The sequence below is a fragment of the Apium graveolens genome, chromosome 4 (genome assembly GCF_009905375.1).
Source record: "Apium graveolens cultivar Ventura chromosome 4, ASM990537v1, whole genome shotgun sequence".
Lineage (NCBI taxonomy): Eukaryota > Viridiplantae > Streptophyta > Magnoliopsida > Apiales > Apiaceae > Apium > Apium graveolens.
In genome coordinates, this window is record NC_133650.1 from 113,802,013 (window position 1) to 113,820,573 (window position 18,561).

The 18,561-nt window shown below is 33.2% G+C and overlaps 2 protein-coding genes across 19 annotated transcripts; one reads left to right on the top strand and one right to left on the bottom strand.

Moving 5' to 3' along the window:
* Positions 1-5,119: 5,119 nt before the first annotated feature.
* LOC141719107 (GDSL esterase/lipase At1g06990-like) lies at positions 5,120-8,823 on the top strand. 18 transcript variants are annotated; one of them, XR_012574027.1, is made up of 7 exons: positions 5,132-5,919; positions 6,440-6,559; positions 7,080-7,138; positions 7,233-7,308; positions 7,456-7,932; positions 8,097-8,350; positions 8,495-8,823. XR_012574027.1 is itself a non-coding variant. In XM_074521491.1 (6 exons), exons 1-4 carry the CDS (start codon positions 5,614-5,616, stop codon positions 7,626-7,628), a joined length of 441 nt encoding a protein of 146 aa, XP_074377592.1. In that variant the 5' UTR covers positions 5,120-5,613; the 3' UTR covers positions 7,629-7,932; positions 8,097-8,350; positions 8,495-8,823. The 18 variants fall into 18 exon arrangements, 1 of the variants encoding a protein (XP_074377592.1); XR_012574029.1 differs by having other exon boundaries at positions 7,083-7,138; XM_074521491.1 differs by lacking the exons at positions 6,440-6,559; positions 7,080-7,138 and having other exon boundaries at positions 5,120-5,666; positions 5,781-5,919.
* A 6,828-nt stretch (positions 8,824-15,651) lies between these two features.
* On the bottom strand, positions 15,652-17,962 carry LOC141716856 (patatin-like protein 1). The gene is made up of 7 exons (XM_074519029.1): positions 17,797-17,962; positions 17,451-17,632; positions 17,180-17,363; positions 16,933-17,097; positions 16,480-16,782; positions 16,012-16,187; positions 15,652-15,930 (listed from the first exon to the last, which is right to left on the bottom strand). Exons 1-7 carry the CDS (start codon positions 17,944-17,946, stop codon positions 15,858-15,860), a joined length of 1,233 nt encoding a protein of 410 aa, XP_074375130.1. The 5' UTR covers positions 17,947-17,962; the 3' UTR covers positions 15,652-15,857.
* Positions 17,963-18,561: the final 599 nt, after the last annotated feature.

An 18,561-nucleotide genomic window follows, 5' to 3' on the forward strand; every position in this document is an offset into this window, starting at 1 on the left:
AATTTCTAAAGATGGAAGATTTCTGAATATAAAAGCTGGCTCATTTTCAAAATTCAGAATTGAAATGTTAGATAGTTATCCTAAGCAAGACATAATCAAGCTGATAGATGCTCTAACAGGGACTCCAATTATAGAGGAACTGGAAATTCTTGTATATTTAAAGGACCTCATTAGAGAAGAATCAAAAGTTCCAGTCTTTATCTAATGTTTATAATTATCAAACTCAAAATCATCTAATGTACAATTGCTGTAATTGTGTCAATTTTTATATTAGTCTTACTTTCCATTGTAACTTGGAAATAGTCTTGTTAACAGACATGAATTTGTGTTAAGCAATCTTCTCACCAATTGGGGGAGATTGTTGTGCAAGACATGCCTGTACAATAACAAGACTAAGTTAAATTGACAACCCTAAGTAAGTTGTATTGTAATCTTAGTTTGCATTTTGTACTTGTAACATTTTAAAGTTTGTAAAAATGTCAAAAGAGCAGACTACAGTTTTTTTCTTTAAACGGTATCAAGCCTAAGAATTCTATCTGGAAGAAGATCAAGAAGATCATGCCTCAGAAAAATTATGAAGAAGCTTGGAGTTGAATAAATCTGTTTTGGGAAAAATGTTCTAAGTCAATATCTCTACAAGTCACAGATTTAGTGTTATAGAAAAGTCATTCGACAACTCCAAAATGACTTATAGAGAACTCAGGAAAGCTATTAGAGAAATCAGAGATATCGACAAGCCAAATTGAAGACATGAAGATTGGAGATATCGACAAATAATTTTTTCACTAGAGAACTCAGAGTTATCGACAAGTCAACATTAATTAGAGAACTCTGAGTTATCGATAAGCCAAAATTCACTAGAGAACTCTGAGTTATTGACAAGTCAAAAAATGACTAGAGAACTCTGAGTTATCGACAAGTCAATAAGTCACTAGAGAACTCAGAATTAATTGAAATATGTGACTAAGAATCAAACACATAAATTAATTGAATCAATAAAGTAGTTGCGTGAGAGTTACTTGCGATCACAGGGTGAATAACACGTAGAATACTGGACTTGCTTTCTTACTGGCGACCACTCTGCAAGCTTTTTACTTAGATTTATTTGTCAACTTCTAGCTTGCGTATACAAGTACTCACACTAGTACTTAACTTCCTTTTTCTTTGATTTAACTTACGATTACGTTCAATCCAATTACGTTCCTCAACTTAACAATTTTTCTATAAATAATACCCAGATTCCTTTCACAAGCTGTTGACGCCTAGTGCAACTGGTCTGGTTCATAGACGACTAACTCTGATTCAGGTCTTCCTATTATGGCCTTGATTACATTATTAAGCTTACAACAACTTTATCGCTTCGAACACTGACTATCAATAAACAAATGTACTTTCACTGGAATCTTTTCTGGTACTTACACAACATCTTCATTGTTACGACAATCTTGAAGAATTCATTCACTGTTCTTCACCGACGTTTGAACATATAAATGAACTCCTTTCAGTGAGTATAACTTCAAGACTGCATCTGTCTTCTTTAACCTCTGTCTATACCCTGTCTTCAATCCTTCAGATTCATATGCTTCGTACACTGTTTATTTTTAATCAATGCTAATACACTAAAATCTTCCGGTGGCACTTTTACACTGAATCTTCAACATTTCTGAAATCCTGAAAGTCTTTAACCTTTATTCTTCACTGAGGCATGAACATATTAATGAACTTCTTTCAGTGACCTGTAAATAGACTTCAAGCTTTCTTATAATCTTTTGATTCTTTGTATTTTCCTTATCTTCATTTCTTCTTGATTTCTTGTGTAGGCGTAGTATTATTTACCTGTCTTGTTCTAGTGTTGATCTAGTGTAGAGTTATCACGTATACTGTTCATACAGCTACGCGGTCTCACCAACACATAGAGTATGTCATAACCTGGATCAAATTTAGAGTCTTTTACAAAAACCAGGTCAAGTCCCAATTCCGATTCCAAAATAAGCGAAAGCCTACTAGCCTAAATGCAGTCAACTTGGATAAACAACAAGTCCACCACAGGCCCCCAAAAGATCATGATTTTTTGGTGCACTTAATAATAGTCTTTTGCCTTATAAACTAAACAAAAGTCTCAAATCCTATCTATGTGGGACTGGGGTGTTACAAACTCCCTCGCTTAAACACCTAACATCCTCGTCAGGCCCGAACAAACAGCCCATAGGTCCGGATCGTGCCTCTCTAATCATTGTGGGATAATACCGGTTGGCTTCGAGTCCTCGCCTCTAGATCTCTGTCCATTGCAGAATAATACCATCAGCTTTCGTGTCCCCACCTCCGATAACTTGACTCGACAAGATTTCGAGAGTCGAATCTGATATACCATATGTGACAACCCGGGTCAAATCCTGATTCTTTTTCGGAAATTGGGTCAAGTCCCGATTCCGAGTCCGAAATAAGTCAAAACCTATCGGCCCATATGCAGCCAACTTGGGTAAACAACAAGTCCACCACAGGCCCATAAAAGATCATAATTTATTAGTACACATAGTAATAGTACTTTGTCTTATAAACTGAATAGAAGTCCTAAATCCTATCAATGTGGGACTGATGTGTTACATAGTATACTATATAAATAAAGGGGCGTTTGTTTGGGGTTAATCAAGAAAGGGAGAGTGAAACAATAGACCTGATTCTCTTTCTTGTTATTTGTTTTATAAAATGTTTCATTTCCTTTGAAATTTTTCATGTTTACTTTTATCCAATATTCTACTTAATTCATTCCCCACCCTTGTAGGTTTTTGTAATCCATTTACTAATATTTTTTTTATTATTTTCACTTATAATTTGAATCTTATATTATTAAAAATATATTAACATATATATTATTTTTAGTAAATAAAATTAATTTAAAATTTACATATTATAAAATTAATAATTATTTTGCTAGAATTAAAATGTCAATTTATTAAAAAAGTTATTGATATTATTAAATAATAAACTATATTATTTAAAAACATGTAAATAAATTATATTATTAAAAATATAAATACATCTGAAATTTTTAAAATATATTATGTTAAAAAACTATATATAAAAGTAATTATTTAATTTTTCACTCCGTTTCCGGATTACAACCAAACACATAAATATTGTAATTAAATAGGTATATTTTTAATAAATATATGTATATTTATAGTAGAAAATTGCCCAAAATAACCACCATAAACTACACCCATATCTAATATACATAGTGTCGGTAAGTACATAATTTTTAACCATCTAATGTGTTGGTGTATATCATAAAAGATCAAAAAATTAAACACACCCAATATTAGACCTGTAATTCGGGCAATGCAAGCTAAGTTTTGAGCCGGGCATAATTCGAGCAGAGGTTAATCGAGTCGAGCCGGCTCATTAAACTAATTGAGCCTAATCACTACTCGAAATTGAATCATTTAATTTCACGAGTCAAGCCGAGTCGTCTCATTGAGCTAAACAGTCCGGTTTTAATGATTCGGGTGAGCTGTCTCGTTTAATTATACACTTAATTGAGTTTAAACCTCTACCCGAGCTCAGATCATTTAATCACAAGTCAAGTCGAGTCAGCTCATTTAATTAAACGAGTCTAAACCTCTTCCCGAACTCAGGTCGTTTAACTAAACGAGCCGAGTCGAGTTCACTTAAACGAGTTCGAGCAGGACGAGTTCGCGAGCCGCCCAACTCGAATTATAACCCTACCCAATATATATTTCTTTTGTCTACTCTGTTGGAGATAACAAGTTTCCGCAAGTGTATCCAACCTATTTTACAGAATAAAATACAACATGATATACATTTTCAACTATATATACACAAACTTCACATAATATACATACACATACATAAGCTATATGTAAGTATATATAAACATGTACGTAATCAAAACCATTCAGGGGATACTATCATGCTTCAGGCGTATCCTGATGATACGTAGTACAGGTAGGTGTATGTTGACGGGGAAATTTGGGAGCAAAAAAGTCTGAGGTTCGTAGTCGGAAACAAGACCTGTGACGGTGGTTCTTTGTCGGAAACGTGAACAGTAATCGGCGGATTTGATGGACAGTGTTTGGTGGTGGTGATTATTGGTGGCTAAGATTGCTTAGGGATAGTGGTGGCTCCTTTGCGCTCTCGCTTCTGACCCCTTACAATTTGCCTACGTATCCCTATTTATAGGGAATCAAGTCAACGTAGTTCTTGGGGAACAAGAAACCTAATGGGCTTATATCTCTTGTTCCGAGGCCCAGTAGGAAACCCATTAGAAACCGTCTTCTACCGAATTTAGGAATGTCCGTCGATAAGGGCCAACCACAAAGGCCCAAGGCTCGTCCGCGGCATTGAGACTTCACGGATAAGGCATCTCAATGGCCAAGGATAACCTTCCTCTACTAGCTGTTTCTCTAGTCCGTGGACGCAGGTATAATCGTGGGTCACCCCAAATGTTGGACGCATTCTTGTCCCCCGATAAGGAGCCCCTACCAGATTACAGGATACACTACACCATAAATGGCCTATCGCAACGCCCCCTTCAAGAAATGTTACTTAAAATGTTACCCTAGATATGATACTTACGAGCTAATTTAACATTGTGTTTTTTGTGTTACCTTAGCCAGAAACGTAGCGTTGCATTAGATAGAAAGTGTTGCGGCTTGTATTATTTTTGTCAAAATGTTACCTTAGAGTATTAAAACGTAATTTTTTTTAAGATTAAATATTAATTTAAATTTATTTTTAAAAGATATAAGCTGATATACAAATTTAATAAATGAGATACATGATACATAAATCTTTTATATAATATTTTTTTAAAATAATAAATTATAAAAATTTGAGATAGGAATTTTAGAAGTAATAAAAATTTTAAATAGTATAAATTCCCATGTTATTGATATGAGCGCTAATATACAACTATATAAGTTTTGAAAATAAAAAATATAAAGATATAAAAATACGAATTATAAATTTTATAAATACAAATAAGTAACTAAATTTTAAAAATATTATGTTAAATTTTATTAATTTATTAAAATGATAAGAATAATTATATATATATATTACTAGTCAATCAGAAGGGTCGAAGGGGGAATATTTGGGCTCAAGCGGGTAAAAATTTAGCAAACGACCGCCCAAATTTTTCAGAAATTTTGAAAACTTCAAACATTCTCATTTCCTGTCCCTCTCTTAAAATTCCTCTCTCCCTCTCAACATTTTAGATTTCTCTCTCCATATTCTCTCTCTGGCTAATTTCTATTCTTTTTCGTATCTCTGTCTGATCTCTTAGTCTCTATCATTAATCTATGCGGTATAATTAAAGATTTACTTTTCTAATCAGGGTTCAATTGAATTGGGGTTTCGTCAACTAGGGCTTTGGTTTTTTAATTAGGGCTTAAAATTTGCAGGATTACTATTAAGGTTCAATCTCTGTGAAGAGAGAGCAAACAAGATAGATGCGACTCTTTTGTTTTGTAATAAGATTTAATCTTTCAAATCTTATTCATTTTCACAGAGCAAGTTGACGCTCCGGTTCACCACTTGGTGGGTTCGCTCCGGTTTGTTACGCTCGTCGGATCACTAGTAAAGGTCCGAGTGATGTTGATATCTTCTTCACTGCTTTTGGTACCTTCTCTTGGGGTATGTATGAGGTTGGTAAGGGTAATAAGATCTGAAGGTACTCTTTCTATTTTCCCCCAATTTTTTATTATTTTTTATTTGTTTGTAATTAGCGGATTTTTCTGTCTTTTTGTTGTTAATCTTAGGTTGTTTGGTGTTTTCGAGCTCGTATATGGTATAACCTTTGTTAACTTAAAGTATTGGGACCCTTTGATATTCGTTTTTACAAAGCAAGTAGATGGGAGGCATGTGTCCTTCAAGCATGCGTGTTTTGGCTTAGGATTAGTAAGCAACATCCTTTTTTCCTGGCTTCCTCAATTTAATTTTGGCTTCTTGTTATCTATAATCTTCAAATTTAGTGTACAAGTTGTGTTTAAGTGGAATTTAGTGTATAAGTTCTTAATTAATCCTTTCTTCTTGTTTGTTATATAATTATGTATTTTTTCTCATAATTCGCGGTGGCTTAAAGAAAAGGGATCATTTTTAAGTTGTGTTTAGTGTACAAGTTGATCTGAATTTAGATTTTGCAGAGAATCAATGGCTTTACCTTTAGCCTACATTGCTCTTTAACCATTTGCAACTGTCACCTGGTCTAAGCATGACTTTGTTAAAAGTGAATATAAATTCCAATTATGGCATGTTACTGCTTAATGAAGATGTGGATATTCTGTATTACTTCAGCTAATATATATCTGACAAAATGTTGTTTTCATCTCTGCATTAGCATTCATCAGATTAACACTTTTTAGTAAAAAATAATGTTCAAGGTTTAATTCATGAGAGTATGTGTAACTATTATTTGCAGAGATTTAATAGCGTTTTGGACTGAGCAATCACTAATACAAGAATGACATCGAAAGTTGGCATCTACTTGTGCAACAAAAACGAATATAGATTTCAGTTAGGATTCATCAGAATTACACAGGTATAGTCAAATTTTAGTGATTTGATAATAAGGACAAGTCATATCAAATAAGTTGGCAACTCGTAGTTCAGGGGAATATAGGCTTGGTGTTTACAGTATTTTAGTGTTTGATCTTGCTTTTTGCATTATATTCTATATGTCTGTGAGTGTTATATTTGTAAGTACATGTGATGTGGCTGGGTGATGGGGAAGGGAAAGGATGCTTTCCACTAGGGCTATCAATAAATAATATTTGATCTTCTTGTGAAGTCGCTAGTGTATAAAATATCATTGGTTTCAAATTTATACATATGATCTCAGGTTTTGCTGTGGCACTCTTTCTGTTTATTAGACTTCCTTTTTGACTAATATGAGTCTGTGTCGAAGCTTAAGAGTGTGTTATTGCATCTTTTCCGATGCAACAATTATTTGATCAATTTCTCACTTATTATATCGTAATCATTCAAGTTGTTGACCTCTCTGTTGTCTATTTGTCACCTCTCTGTTGTTAACCTCTCTGTTGAATTGTTTATTTCTTTAGTAGACTTTTTGTACCAAATGGTCCCGTGGCATAGCAGCAACAAAATTCTACAGAAATGGGTAAAATGGATTATATTTACATTATTAAACAAGGTGTATGAAACTTTTCTTGCTAAGACATTTGGCTTGATGGCGTTTGTAATTTGACATTTAGAGTTTTTGGAGTTATCAATTTGGCTTGCATTGGACGATTATTATTTGTAATGGAAAAGTTCCTTCTGATTTCTTAGGTATGTAAGAAAGCACAAACACACACACACAACAATCACTGATATGAGTACTTTAAAGTTACTTTCGTGATATAGTTATTTTGCATCTAAGTTTGAAATGAATGCAGCATTTGTATAAGTACCTAATAAGTGACTTTCTTGATACAGTTGAAGAGTTGGGAATAAAACAGCTACTGCCACCATACCTTGACCCAAGTCTCAGCACTGATGATCTCAAAACAGGAGTGAACTTTGCTTCAGGCGGTGCAGGATTTAATCCTTTAACATCTGAGCTTGCAGTGGACATTTCAACTCTGCAGACAACATATTATTATTATTAGCCTCTTGAAAGAGCACATTCAGATATTTTTATTAATCATTTTTCATTTTTTCTTACTCTTATTAAAACAGTCAGTTATATCGTTATCAGATCAGATAGATTTGTTTAACGAGTACATCGCAAAGCTGAAAGTTGCAGTGGGAGCTCAGACAAAAAGCGTGATATTGACCAACAGCCTGTTTGTAGTAGTTGCAGGCAGCAATGACATTACCAACACTTATTTCAACAATCCTATTAGGAGACTGCATTATGACTACTCTTCATATACTGATCTTCTGATCTATTCAGCATCTGGCTTTGCGCAGGTAAACATACAACACGAAACAACAAAATTTGTTACTTTAAAAATAGGCCATGATATAGTTAACACTAGAGATACATTATAAGTTATAACACTCATAATTTTGTAAGAACTGTAGATCTACTTTCACATCTATTTTTGATAGATTCTGAATTTCTAAATGTAAAGGAGCTGTACAAATTGGGTGCTCGTCGAATAGGTGTATTTGGAATACCACCTATTGGATGTCTTCCATCAGAGGACACTACAAGGAGGAGTGCAAAGATAATGTGCAGAAAATTACAATGAACTAGCACAGTTATTCAACGTTAACCTGTCAGATGAAATGAAGTCTCTCAACAACCGTCTTCCTAACGCAATGATGGTTTACCTGGATGTGTAAAATTCTCTAATGGAACTCATTCAAAACCCTCGAAAATATGGTACATGATCCATCCTTCTATATATGTACTAGAAAATATTAAGACTTACTAGTCTGCATCATTTTTTCTGTCCTCACACCTTGTTCTACAAGCGGGGTACGAGTAAAGCAAATTCGAATGCTTATTGAGTGATATGCTTTGCAGGATTTAGAATAGCAAACAGAGGTTGATGTGACATAGGAACCATTGAAGTGGCTTTCTTATGTAAATGCCCTTGTCCAGATGTCAACAACTATGTTTTCTGGACAATCAATATCCTTAGTCCCAATATACATCAATTAGTTTAAAAGAGCATTGGTAGACTGATCTTCAAGGAGCTTGTATATTTGGTGAAGGCATATATATCTCCCACAGGGGCTATAGATATGTTATAATGTTTTATTTTATGTTTTAACATTTGAGCAAGAACATTGAACTTAAACAGTTTGGGTGATTGCATTATTGGATGAAATGGTATTTTTGTGTTAAGGATTTTGATTTTTGCGATTGCATATATTTAATAAAACATTTTCATTTTTCCTAAGAAAAGTGTTACATTAGATTCATAAAGTGTTACAGTAGGTTTTGTAAAGTTTTACATGCCACGTGATCATGCCAGGTCACCATAGTGGGACCCACATGCCACGTCACCACTGTGGGACCCACATACCACGTCACTGTAGAGGGACCCTCATGCCACGTCACCCTTGTGGGTCCCAAATACCACGTAACCACTGCGGCCCCCAATATGGGTCCCACTTTTTAAAAACATTTTAGAACTCTAAGTTAACATAAAATTCAAGTTACAACTGATCTCTCCTTTTGTTGCAATAGCAAGCTATAGTAACATAAAATACGATGTCTCCTTAGGCACCAAAGATGTTACCTTAGACCCCTAAGGCAACATTGAAAAACCTATCTTTAAAAAAAAAGTTACCTTAGCTTAAAAGTGGGGCTAGAGCAACATATTTACCCCCTAATGTAACGTTTTTTTGGTGTTACAGTAGGCATTTTATGGTGTAGTGATAAGTGATCCCAAGTCTTTGGGTGCAAAGTGCATGATTCTCCAAAGTCTCCCAACGAGGACACCTGTTGACTATAGAGACAGAGCTCCCAAAGCACACACCAGAGTTTATCCCACATCCCCAATGAGGATACTCATTGACTACAAGAGGAGACCTTCCATCCAGGTATACCCTGGAGGTCTCTGACCACGGACACCGCATTCTTGTAGTTGCATTACAGGAAGGAGTTCTTCAATAGAATACCTGCATCAAAAAAGTTAGTAATAATAATCTCCATATTTCTTGAATCTTCCAAAGAACCTGTCCAAACATTCATGTTGAAAGTTTTTCCAAGATGTTTTACTCACTTAGGGCGCGCCCTAAGATTCACCACAAGTGGGGAGCTAACAGGGAATTCCTCATCCTATTCTTAATAACTGGGCGCGCCTTCCTCCTATGCTGAGGGCACGCCTTTATATTCTGCATATTCTTAATCTCATATTCATAGGGCGCGCCTCCCCTTATTAATTGGAAGTGCCTTGTCCACTTTTAGGAAGGAAACTTCCCTTATCTTTTCCCTGATTTTAGGCATTCATATCTTAATTCTGACTATTATGTCCAATCTATACCTGAGTAGTATTTATACCGATTTTTGGGCATAACAGTGTACTTGACAAATAATATTATTCGGAGTTTCCAGTTGATAAATGAGGTAATAAGGCATGTCGAGGAGGATACTATGAATATCTTGATGTAACAAAACTAAACATTACGCTTGTTCAGTAATTCCTTAACCAACCATAACATATCTTTTTGATACGTCTTAACTATAGGCGTAACATGTATAAGGCGTCCTCATGTTTTCACGATTGGCCATCTGTTTTTTTGTTCGAGGGATACACTTTATATGTAAGCGTATGCGCTGTATCCACATTGGTGGGCAACGTTTCTGGTGAGAATATAAGGTGGCCTCCCTCGCCTCCACGACCTGGGTATTCCAGACAAGTTCAATTGATTATTAGGTATTTTTGTGTTTCACCCTTTACAATAAATATATGCATTTTTTTAAATAATAATCAATTTTATAATATGGTATATTATAATATAAGTTAATAAATACAGTTAATATATTTTCGTAAACTTTTTACCTAAAAATCTTATGATTTCATTAATTTGTTTTAATCAATATCAATATTCATTTTATACCCAATAACGACTCGAAATGATGCAAAACGAAGATACACGAACACGAAAAAATACAAACCCTTAATATGACAATTTTTTGTTTGACATTAAATATACGAAATACAAAAATACACGTTACAGAATTTAACGACACGAACGAATTGTCATATATTATCAAAAGTAAAAGTTTCAAGCAATGATTCTTAATAATGTAATTAAATTTAAAATTTATTACATGAACCAAATTTGAAAATTGAATATTTAAATAAAATTTAACGCCCAATTTCATAAATTACTTGAATTAAATTACTCAAGAATGTGTTTTTATTTAATTATTGCTCAATTAAATTAAGTATTTAAATAAATAAATGTTAACAAAATATATATAACTAATTATAATTGTTTGAATGATTTTTTACAATATAATATATAAATTCATATATAGTTAAGGCGTAGTTTATATGTTGGGAGAGATAACTATATATATTAAGTATGGTTGTAAATCTCGAAAATCAAAACTAATTATTTATGTAGCGATTAGTGATTTATCTCAGATCAAATATATATTGTAACGATAAATCATAATAAGAATTGGATATATATATATTAATATTTAATATATTAATCTGACTGAAATTAAATATACATTTAAAAATAATTCACATCGATAATTTTGGAGTTCTCCCCACATGACTCGGATGTAATTTTTTGGGCTCACCTGCAACTAAATGCATTCTTTCAATAAAATATAATTGCATATTTTGCTAATAAAGGAAAAATAGTTGTATTGGTGAATGAAGAAGCTAAAATATATCTGAGCAGATATCTGAGCAGATATCTGAGAAATGCTGAAACCATATTGTCCAAAACTCAAAATCATTAAAGATGACTTGGATGATGATGAGCAAAAGAAATATAAACAAAAATCTCCTGGCTCAAATCCAAGTCAGTCTAGCTAAGCAGCTGGTAGCAAGGTGGTTGAGAAGAAGAAAGATAAGGAAGAAAAGAAGGGGGGAGAGATCATAACACATCAAACTCCCGTTATTTCTCAAATCGAGTGTTTAAAATCAATTTTTAGCATACTATTCTTTTATACTCTCTAAATAAGAACATTTTTTTAAAGCTCGACAAGCAACAAAGCATGTGAAAAGTGAAAAATGATATGCGCAACTCGAGAGACACAAGTCAGTTATAAAATAAAAATAATAATTACTTATACTTCCAGGTCAAAGACTTATAAAGGCGAGTATAGCTCATAAACTAACAAGTTATTGAATTTTCAACGCTAAACAAGCCTAAATAAAAGGCCCAAATCCTAAGTGAATAATGACAAGTATTTAAGATTATAAGATAATTAGTCCGATAGATGAAATTTTAGCAAAAGTAGTCAAATATCCTAATTGCGGAAGGATATAATGTTTAGACTTGAAAAACTAATTCCGACTAAGGTGCTTACAGATCCTAGTCACCGAAGACAAGAGCATTCAGATTCCGACCAAGGTAGTATTGGATCATATTCGTAAAAGATTAGGACTTTTAAACTAGAAGTCCTAAATTCGGTCAAAGTATCCACGAATACTAGCAGCGGATTACTAGGACATTTAAAATAGAAGTCGCACAAGATAGCCACGAATCCTAGTCGTGAAATAATAGAGCGTCACGACTAGAATTTCAGAACGACCAAAGTAAGATGCAAAGAGAGAATCATAAATATTTCATGTAGGATCGATTAAAAAAATTCAACAAAGAATACACCAAGATGGGCAACCAGAGGCCCCGGCGACTAGGGGTTTCCTAGGAGACTAAAAAAAAAAGAGATTGCTACAATTTTTAAATTTCTATTTGATTTGCGTCAAACAAAATAAATATTTAATTCCACTATTTGGTCAAAATTAAAAAATTGATCATTAAAAATATATTAAGCGCAAACAATAAAATATTTATTGAATCTAAAATTGCAAGAACTAATAATGAATTGTTTCTCATAAAAGAATAGTTAGGTCACAAAGATTCTTGAATGCCATATTGTTGTAAATTTGTAGTTCAATCCTCATTTTGCATAAAACGATACCCATAACTTGGACCCTTAAGCACTGCTTACTATTTAACTCCCTAACTTAAAATTATTAAGTAATATATGTTCATTAATTTAAGAGTAGTATTAAGTATTCCAAATTAATTTCCCAAATTTTTTACCAAATGACGTGACATACAAGTGACATGTTTTAATTTAGGGGCGTATATATATGTATGCATATTCCATATTATTTTAGGTAATTTAGTAATTACATACTTGACAAATCAGCATTTAGAAAAGATCTTGGAGAAAATATTTGGGTTCTCTGATATTTTTCTTAAGTCAATCATGAATGTTGCTCACTATTACTTATTAAGTCTTTGAATCAGTGATGTTAAGCACTAGTCACTCTTTTAGTTTTCGAATCAAGGCCGCTAAACATTAATTTAAGTCCCGAATTAGGGCCGCCCGCCCGGTTAGGTCCCCAATTATTGGGTCCAAGGACCAAAACTATGTACAAGATCACCGTGGGAATAAATTGTTTTGATCAAATAAAATTTTACCTGTAACCATGTCCTCGTCAAATTTAGTTTTTTCAGTTCATTTTTCTTTCCGCAATTGAATTAGAATTTTATACGATCTTGAAATTAAAATTTAATTTTATAAATGTTTACTTTTACTTTAATATTAGTTTTATTTACGAAATCGTCTGGGTTTTAATATTTGTACAATATTCTGGCTAAGTAAATATATATTTAAGAGTTAAAACTGAAATATTTGTAAAAAAAATTGCGAAACGAGAAAAAAATAGTACATTAATACTCATTACATCACTTTGGTTAGTATAATGTTTCAAATAATACAACAAAGAATTTAAATTGTTAGGATATGAAATTTAATCCTAGAAATATACTGCCATGTAAATGGTGTATGTTAATAGAGTACAAGTTTTATAAATAAATTTGCAAATAAATCAGTTCTTCATCAAAGTTATATCAAACCATCGTTGTAGGGAAGACTACCGGATCACTTCGAAACATAACCTATTCCCCGAACCCACACCAATCGGAGATTTTTTACTCCGGATCCCTGCGAGGATTTGTGAAACTTTTATTTTATTTATTATTTAACAAAATAAAATTATATATAACTTGTTTCAATAAAAAATAACATGGTAAACTATAAAATTTAAAATTTCTTTTGAATTTAATACTAACTTTTACCTTGATTTGGATGAATATTTATTTATACTATAAAAAATAAGCAAACATAATATTATTATTATCAAATAATACAATATAAGTAAACCGTAAATTATGTACTCGTTTATAAATTAAAAATTTAAATTATATATATTAATTTTATATAAAATAAGATTTGGGGTCGAGTATTGGGGTGGGGAGATACTAATTCTCAACCCTACCCCAATCCCCGAATTTTTTTATATATATCTTCCTGATTTCCGCTGTACCCGAAAAAATTCTCAATTCCCTTCCCAAAAGGGACGGGGATCGGATAAAGGTCGACTAGGATAAGAGTCGACCAGGATAATTGCCCATCCCTACCGCCCAGCCCACAAGGAGGACATCCCGGTAGATTTTCCTTGGTCCAAACACTTTTCGAACTGTATGCTTTTATATAAAAACTTCATATATTACAAATTTATGTGTATGATGATCTAAAGAAAATTGGGTTGAAATTTGTTTGGAATGTTTTCGTAATGTTGTAATTTTTTTACCGAATCTGATAACCCGTACTTGTTACCTTAGCATCCGCTTGAAGAAACTTTTCAAAACTCAATTTGATCAAAAAATGTTTATGACCATCAATGTCACATAAGAGTTTAAATGAACTCGCAATGTTTTGCACATGGCTCCAAATGAATAGAGCAATTAATGAACAAAACTTTGGATCGCCTCGTTTAAATGAGCTCGGCTCGACTAATATTATAAACGAGCTGTTCATGAACATGAAAATAAGATCGGATGAGTAAACGGGTCAAACCGATCTTTTTGTCAGTTTGATCGAATTCAGCTCGTTTAGTTTGGATTCGGCTCGAACTCGATAACTCGAATCGCATAAAATTTATATATATTACGAATGATAAATTGTTACTAATCACTTATATATTTTTCAATAGTACATTTACATCATTTATTAATAATTTATTTATTTTAGAATTTTTGTTTATTTTTCTAAATTTAACACTTAATTTTTTCGTAAAAAAACTATCAAATATTGTTATCGATGATATATTCATCTCCAATTCTTCAGATTTTCATAAACACCATTAAAAACTTGTAATTTACATAAACCAAATTTAAGTAAAACATCAAAGCATAAAATTTTGATATCGACAGTTTATAAAGTAATGTACGATTTCTAAAGTTACGAATGTCTCAATAATTTAAAATAAATTGAATATATTTCTAAAACTCGTCTTGAAAATAAAATAATATAAATTAAAAAATAAGTGTAGAGTGTAAGTGACCAATTTGAAAGATGTTTGATGTAGTTGAAATAACTGACAATAGCGCAGGCTTATGTCTGGGCTTTGTCGATATACTGCGTGATGCTTTCATTGCACACTTACATAATTTTAAGATAAGACAAGTATTTGATCTTGATACAAAAAAATTATAATTTATACTTTGAGATTGGTCAATTGAAAAATATATGGAAACTATTAGTCGACAACTCAACTCGGCTCGAATTCGGCTCAACTCGATTATTCGTGAATAAACTCGTGTTCAGCTCGGGCTCGTCTATAAACGAGCCGAGTTTGAACATAACTTTTGGCTCAGTTATTAAACTCGGCTCGGCTCGGCTCGTTTTAAAAAAATAAGTTTGTCTCAGTTTGAACAGAACTCAATTCACCTCTGTTCATTTATAGTTCTGGTGGTATAAACGAGACGAGTTTGAACATAATTTTTGGCTTGGTTATTAAACTCGCCTCGGTTCGTTTTAAAAAAAATAAGCTTATCTCAGTTTGAACAGAACTCAATTCAACTATGTTCATTTATAGTTCCGTTGTGCTTATGCATGGAAAGAGACATGTAAGAGAATTTTGAGGGTAATACGGTTATCTCATATTTCGTATCAAGAAATGCCAGATGTATTGTTAACAGGAGGATATTTTATTTAGTTAATTTTCTTATTAAGGTCGACTAAAATTTGAGTTTACATAATTATATTTTTTTACTTTGTTAAATTTGTAGCCCCTAGGATGACATAAATTAGCCTCTGCATCCACAGACTACTAAATCATACTATGAAATGATCGATGCCTAATGCTTAGTTATATACGAGGTAGTGGTGTGATTCATGGGAGATCTTTAAGATTTTGGGATCTTTGTTGACGCAATCTCTTCTCCTGAGAGAGCAAATTCGCCAATCTGCAGGAATATTACATGTTATGTTGTACATATTTGCAATGATGAAACAAATACCATATAATTCAATCTTTGTTTAAGTACCTTATCAGAGCTTCCTGATTAGTGCCTCCATTTTCCACTGGTTCTTGTATCCCATTATTGAGGTTCATCCTTGACAGAGGTTTGGTCAACAAGCTTTGACCGATTTCGACAAGGTCCTCCATATTCTTGCTTGTTGCCTTGTCAGTTGATGCTGTGTGTCCTTTCAATGAGTCATCCTGGCAATTAATGGTTTTAAAATGTTTTAGTCAAGATCAAAATATCGAAATTTAATTACAGATGACTGCAAATGAAAGTGAATCAATGGCTGAACATTTTTTAAAATCTTCAATCAATCAGGCCGTAGGCACACAAGTTTTCTGGATAGAAACTTATCAACATTATTAAAAAAAATGTTACAAACCATCTTAACTGCTCAAATTTCTGTCAGAAGCAAAACAGACTATGTTCCAAGTTTAAATATAAAACTTCAAAATTTCACTATCAAGCCATAGTGCGTTTAGAGTATACCTGGATGCGAAGATAATTATCTTCTCGTTTGATAGATCTGAAAATTAGGGACATGTGAAGGTCAACCATATCCCCGCTAGCATAAGTAAATGCATCAACCAGAGGAGAATTCCCGTGGCTATAAAGCCAGCCAAGAACACCCCACTTTGCTGCCATTTTGGCACTGTATTTTTTCTCTGTTTTCGAAGTTCCCGTTCCCAGCGAAAGCACCAAGTATTTTCCATATTGTAAAGGGTCTGCTGGAGTTCGATATGCAGGACTGTCATTAAACGCCATCCCTGTTGGCTTCATCGCTAAAAGTGTCTAGACCAAACATGCATGAATAATATTAAAAAGATCGATCCATATACAATTACCCTAATCAGTTAAAAATGTACTTAAACCATTATTAAACATCATACACCATACTGTTGATTTATTATGAGAATGAAATTAATTTGAAATTCTACATACAGGGTTATTTGCAGCAATTCCTCCATCAATAAGATGGAATTCTTTGTCATGATTTCCTTGCAGGTCTTGAGTTTTGAAATAGTAAGGTGGAAAGTAAGTTGGAGCTGAGGCACTGCTAATACATACATCTGATAACAAAGGGTTCATAGATGCATCTGCAGCTGCCTTCATGCATGTATATTCAAATCTCATTAGCTATTCAAACAAATTATATACTAGGTGGCACTTGTTATGTATAGATGTATACCTCAGAGGTTGAGAAAACTATTGGTTGAAGTAAATTGATGTCAAATGTAGGAATAACAACACGGGTTAGTGTTTGGCTGAGCCTTGTATCTGCTAGTAAATTCCTTATTGTCTTCCTTTTGTACTTCCCATCGTACTTTGGCCCGTTGATAGCTTTCAAAATTTTCATTATTCGCAAAGACCAGCTGTGAATTCCATAACAAATTAGTGAATTAGAGCAGGGAATAAGATAATTAAATGAACATATTTACATAAAATTAATGCGATCTTACTAGGATTGGGGAAATATACGGGGGCCATGAGCTCGGTAGAATGGGACGACGTCTTTTGCTTGAAAAAGAGGACGCCTTTCGACGTTGGGAGCAGCTAACATTGCTGCTATCAAACTTCCTGTACTAGTTCCTGCTATTACATCAAAATAATCTGCAAGTCTTGCATCTTCTCCATCCAATTCCTGCAACAAATATATACATAGTCACTGTCAATTATATCTCAGAGTCAGCTTATAATTACTATCCAGGTTTGATAACAATTAACGGATAATGAGGTAATTATTTTAGAGTAGGAGTCATCAGTTGGTAAGTAATGTATTAAAAAACTGCATTAATATATTTATACTTGTAATTTGGATTCGAGGAAGCTTAAGATGGTCCCTGGAATAATGCCTCTTATGCCTCCCCCGTCTATGCTTAGAACAGTTATTCTTTCTCCTAAACCAGATGATCTAGTACTACCTATATTTCCATCACGTTCACTAGCTACTTCCATTTTTTATTCAAGTAATATAAATTTGTTTACTCTTCATGACTCTCAAGTCCCAGTGGTTGTCTATATATATAACCAAACAATTAACAATAGTAAGCAATCCAATTTCTTAGGACTGCAATTTCTGGTTAATGTGTTGCCTAACTGACATTGTTGATCCTAGCAAACCTATTTTATGAAATGCACATCTCCCCTAATGCTGGTAAACAGATAGTTACTTTCTTAATTATCATTTTCCAAAAATAATTATATTTCAGTACTAATTAACCTAACTCCTTGTCGTTAATTATAGTTTTTACCTAATAAGTAATTAGTGTTAAGTCGTCATGGTTAAGTATGTCCTTGACAAAAAATTAGAAGATAGTGAACATCAAGATGACATGCAGTGGATAACCAAGCGTGTAGAAATTTACAATAGACTGAGATAACTCTCATCGATCAGTTTGGCAGTGGAAAAGAATATTCAGATGAAGATGTTAAGACGGAACACCTTTCATTAGGCCTCCATACGGGAATGAGATAAATCAAACATTATTTGGCACATGCATGTGCATGCATGATGCGTTGAGCTCTCCCCATGCATGTTCTATTTTCAGATTGATTTTGGTTTCAAACTTG